Source organism: Alligator sinensis, unplaced genomic scaffold, assembly GCF_000455745.1.
Source record: "Alligator sinensis unplaced genomic scaffold, ASM45574v1 scaffold846_1, whole genome shotgun sequence".
NCBI classification, from domain to species: Eukaryota; Metazoa; Chordata; order Crocodylia; family Alligatoridae; genus Alligator; species Alligator sinensis.
The window spans coordinates 1,424,705-1,428,770 of record NW_005842230.1 but is presented as its reverse complement, the minus strand read 5'-3'; the positions used below and the strand labels follow the sequence as shown (position 1 = coordinate 1,428,770).

Here is a 4,066-nt window from a genome sequence, read left to right as displayed (position 1 = left end):
CCCCCCCCCCTTTACTCCTTTCAGATGATGGCAGTGATGGCGCAGGGAGGGAGCAGGGTTGGGCTCCATTGCCCCACCCCCCTCTCCTGTCCCGTGTCCTTGGCATCGTGGTGGCACTGCACCGCGCTGCCAGCTCCTGTTCAAACACTTGTTTGCACTCTGATTGGCTGTTTGTCAGCCAATCACAGTGCGAATAAAGCATTATGGACAGACAGACTTAAGCTTTTATAATATTATAACTAGCAGGAGGCAGGGACTTAATATGGCCCAGCTGCTCCATGGTAACTATCCCCATGCCCACTATTATCCCACACTGAGAACTAAACAGGGCAGCTTACTCTTGAGTGAAACAGGGCTGTTTCCCCAGCTTTCAGTCACTATGAGGTAGGAGCAAATACACAGTTACCATGAAACATCCGAGGTGTGACAAGTCCTTCCCTCCTATTAACTTTGGGCACATGAAATGCTGTTGTCCGAGCAATTTCTCTGTGGTCAATAAAAGCTAACCTAGGATTAAAGCCACATGCCATTTAGGAATAAACTGTCTTAATTCAGCTTTCACCGTGGGGTAACTGAAGGCACAAAGGTAGATGAGGAGCAGTACGTCCAAACATTCATTGTTAATTGTAAATATACTGAGTGATTGCAGGCTCAAAAGGAATTAGGGGCTCCATAAGTTTCACAGCTCCACTCAGGGTTGCAATCCCTCATTTGGGAACCACTACTCCAGTGGTTATGGATACTTCTCCCCAAACATCTCTCCCATATTTAAGAAAGGGAAGAAGGAGGATCCAGGGAACTACAGACCAGTGAGCCTCACCTCAGTTCCTAGAAAAGCTACCTGAAGGGGAGGTTCAAAAGAGAATGGAGCTAGACTAGTGGTAGCAGATGAGAGAACAGGGAACAACGTTCTAAAGTTGCAGTAAGTGAAGTTTAGGTTAGATATTAGGAAGAATTTTCTCACTAGGAGGGTAGTAAAACACTGGAACAATTTATCCAGAGAGGTTGTGGAATCTCCATTCTTGGAGGTTTCTAAAAGCCTGCTAGACAAAGCTTTGGTTTGGATGATCTAATTGGGGATGGTCCTGCTTTGAGCAAGGGGTTGGACTAGATAACGTCCTGAAGTCCCTTCCAACCCTAGTTTTCTATGAGTCTATGAAATCTATCTTTTTTTTTTGCTGGGCCCCGACTACTCACTCCTAAATTCTGCCCACATCTTATTTTACATTCTCCCATGTGTCTTTGTCCCTTTTCTGCTTCCAATCCAAGACCTGCCTCCTCATGCCTCTACACTCCTCCTTTGCTGCTTGTGTGTCAGTATGGGGACCACTGAAAAAATAAGAGAATGTTTTGGGTTTTTTTCTATTTCTACATGTAGCATCAATGGTCCTTGTCTGTGTGAAGGAGTCATCTCATAAAAAGTTTCAGAGCCCCTACAACTCTGGAATGAATTGTGATTAAAGATAGACTCTTTGGAATATTAATAACCAAACTCTAAGAAGTTTCAACTGAATATGTACAAACTGAAATATTCAGAAGCTGATTCCTAGACTTTTCAGATTTTCAAGAGGGTGATAAAAGCATACCTACAGGGTAACTGGCTTGCTAAATTTAAATTCCTGCTCCAAAAAGTGAAAGTGCTACAGTTACTTACAAACAGTTGTAAACAAAAGTTAACATGAGCACAAAATAATATTTTCCCTGATCTCATGCTCAGAAATGGCTGAACATCTTTTGATGAAATTTTCCCCACAACAATCAACCTGAAGCAGATGACCAGTATGGCAAATATCATCCCAGTGACCAAAACTTGGCAAAATTACAAGCAATTGATAAAAGGTCCTTATAACAGCAAGTATCAGGCAACCTTAAGTATAGACATAGCTTACTATATCCCTTTAATCTTGTGAATAAAATTTATATTTTTTTCTGGCTTCTATTAAATCTGAATATGAAAGTTCAACACATGACTCAACTACCAGCTCATACTTGCCAAACTGAGATAATATAGTTGAAAAGTTACCTTTGAGCAGAACCCACATTATTTATGAAGTTCTATCAGCATGGACACTAAACTCAAATGGGTTGACCAGTTCTCACTTTCAGCATCTTCACACTAGGGACAACTGAATAACCAAGTTCTAGAGAGTAACCTTTTTCCCCCACAGCTGTTTTTCCTGAACACACAAACACCAAACAGTTTAAGGTTTATGTGGTATTACAAGGCTTACAAACATACCGAATATTTCTAAGTGGAATTTGCAGTTCCTTCAAAAAGGTATCATACAGCTGTTTATTTCTTTAAAAGAAAATAAAAATAAACATTAATATAAATAAATTATGCATGTATGTGTAAGTTGTACATTATAAAAATTGTGCGATATCCATAGAATATGCAAGTATGCTAAAGGACAAAAGGTGACAGTTTTAGAACAGCCAGTGATAGTTTCCCAGTCTGGAGTAAATGATTCAAAAGATGAACTAAGATTGTCATAATAGTGTGCAACAGTCCAATGTCCTTGTGCCTAAATTAAGATCACTGATCGACCATTGTACTAAGCACTGTATAAGGAGATGTGGTTCCCAACCAAAAAAGTATAGTTTATTTAGGACAAGGTACAGTAAGTAGACGTAACAAGCAATCAGAAGGAATGAGAAAAGAAGGTTGAAGAAAATGCTAAGCAGAGATTCAGCCAAGTGCTTCAACTGCTTTTGAAAGTGTCAACAGCATAATTTTATCTTGCCTGGACAGCTAACCCATTTGATAAGGAAAAACGTAAAGTCAAAGCAAGAAAAAAAATATAAACTGGAGGCTTTGGGTTTTCTTGGCTGGGTCTTTGGATGAGATTTTCAGTTTTCCCTGTAAGCAAGAAGTACACCCCCTTGTTCAGTGGCAAACAAATTCTGTCTAGTATATATTATGATATCCATCACTATCTTATATTAAACACTGATAACCTAAAACATTAGTCTGAGTTAGTGAAGAAACTCCAGCTTCCATCTACCTAGAAAAAAATCAGGGGTGGAAACGGGGGGGGGGGGGTGTTTGTTTTACACAAATTTAGCCAGGAAGCAAGAGGAGAAACTTTAGGGGGAAGACAGGTTTTGTACATGCAGAAGGGCTAAGTGCATTTTACTTTGAAAACTGTTCTATTTGTTAGTAACAAAAACTCTGAGCCTTTAAAAATGTACATAAGACTGTCTTTGTACTATATTAGCGAGGAAAATAGGGAAGATGCCAAAGCTGCTCATTGCTGAGGATAAGGGAGTCCTATAGTTAACATGTTACAAATGGTTACAGTACAGGTATTTATGTAATACTGGATGACCAATATCCAGACTCAGAGAAAAAAATAGTTAAAAATATAAAAAATTAACTACATTAAATTAAATTCAGTACCTGAAAGCTATAGATTCCAGTATAGCTCGTACAAGATGATTTCTGGTAGTGGAAGTTTTCAGACCCACAAAAGAAGCACACAAATATGGATCATTCACAGAGGCCTGAAATAAAAGTTTGACAATGAGAAATACACGAATGAGTTATATTTCTAAAGTTCTGAGAAAGGATTAAAATAGTAAGAAAAAAAAACTTACACATGACAATTAGAGGCAGCATAATGAGAAGAAGAAAAATTAAAACAATATGTAAATAGTTTATTGTGTTATTTTAGTGGGAAGAAGAAAAATTAAAGCAATATGTAAATAGTTTATTGTGTTATTTTAGCTGTCTATATATTTCAGTAAACCAGCAATTTAAAAATACATTTCTTTCAATAGAAAAAAGATGTACTACGTTTATTTCAGAATTCTTGTACCAAATCAAATTTATCTCACATTTGTTTAAAGTACATAGTGTATATTTAGGCTCTAGTACTAGTGTAAGATAAAGCATGATATTTTTATAACTGATTTTGGAGGAAGTATTTAATTTCAATTTACTCAGAACTTTTCTAAAGAACATTATTTAGTTTATACGAAGTAGCTTGGAAGATGCTGGTAGTTCTTTTAATTGATTTAGGTGGTATAATTCTAATTCATGACATAATGATGCAATGCATTTGGA

The 4,066-nt window shown here is 37.4% G+C and overlaps 1 protein-coding gene across 1 annotated transcript in view; it reads right to left on the bottom strand.

Moving 5' to 3' along the window:
• Positions 1–4,066, bottom strand: part of GK5 (glycerol kinase 5) — a 59,472-nt gene that overhangs the window by 5,717 nt on the left and 49,689 nt on the right. Inside the window, exons 13-14 of the mRNA XM_006027285.3 lie at positions 3,401–3,504; positions 2,240–2,299 (exon numbers count right to left, since the gene is read on the bottom strand). Coding sequence (XP_006027347.2) covers positions 2,240–2,299; positions 3,401–3,504 — 164 coding nt within the window. The remainder of the gene's footprint in view (positions 1–2,239; positions 2,300–3,400; positions 3,505–4,066) is intronic.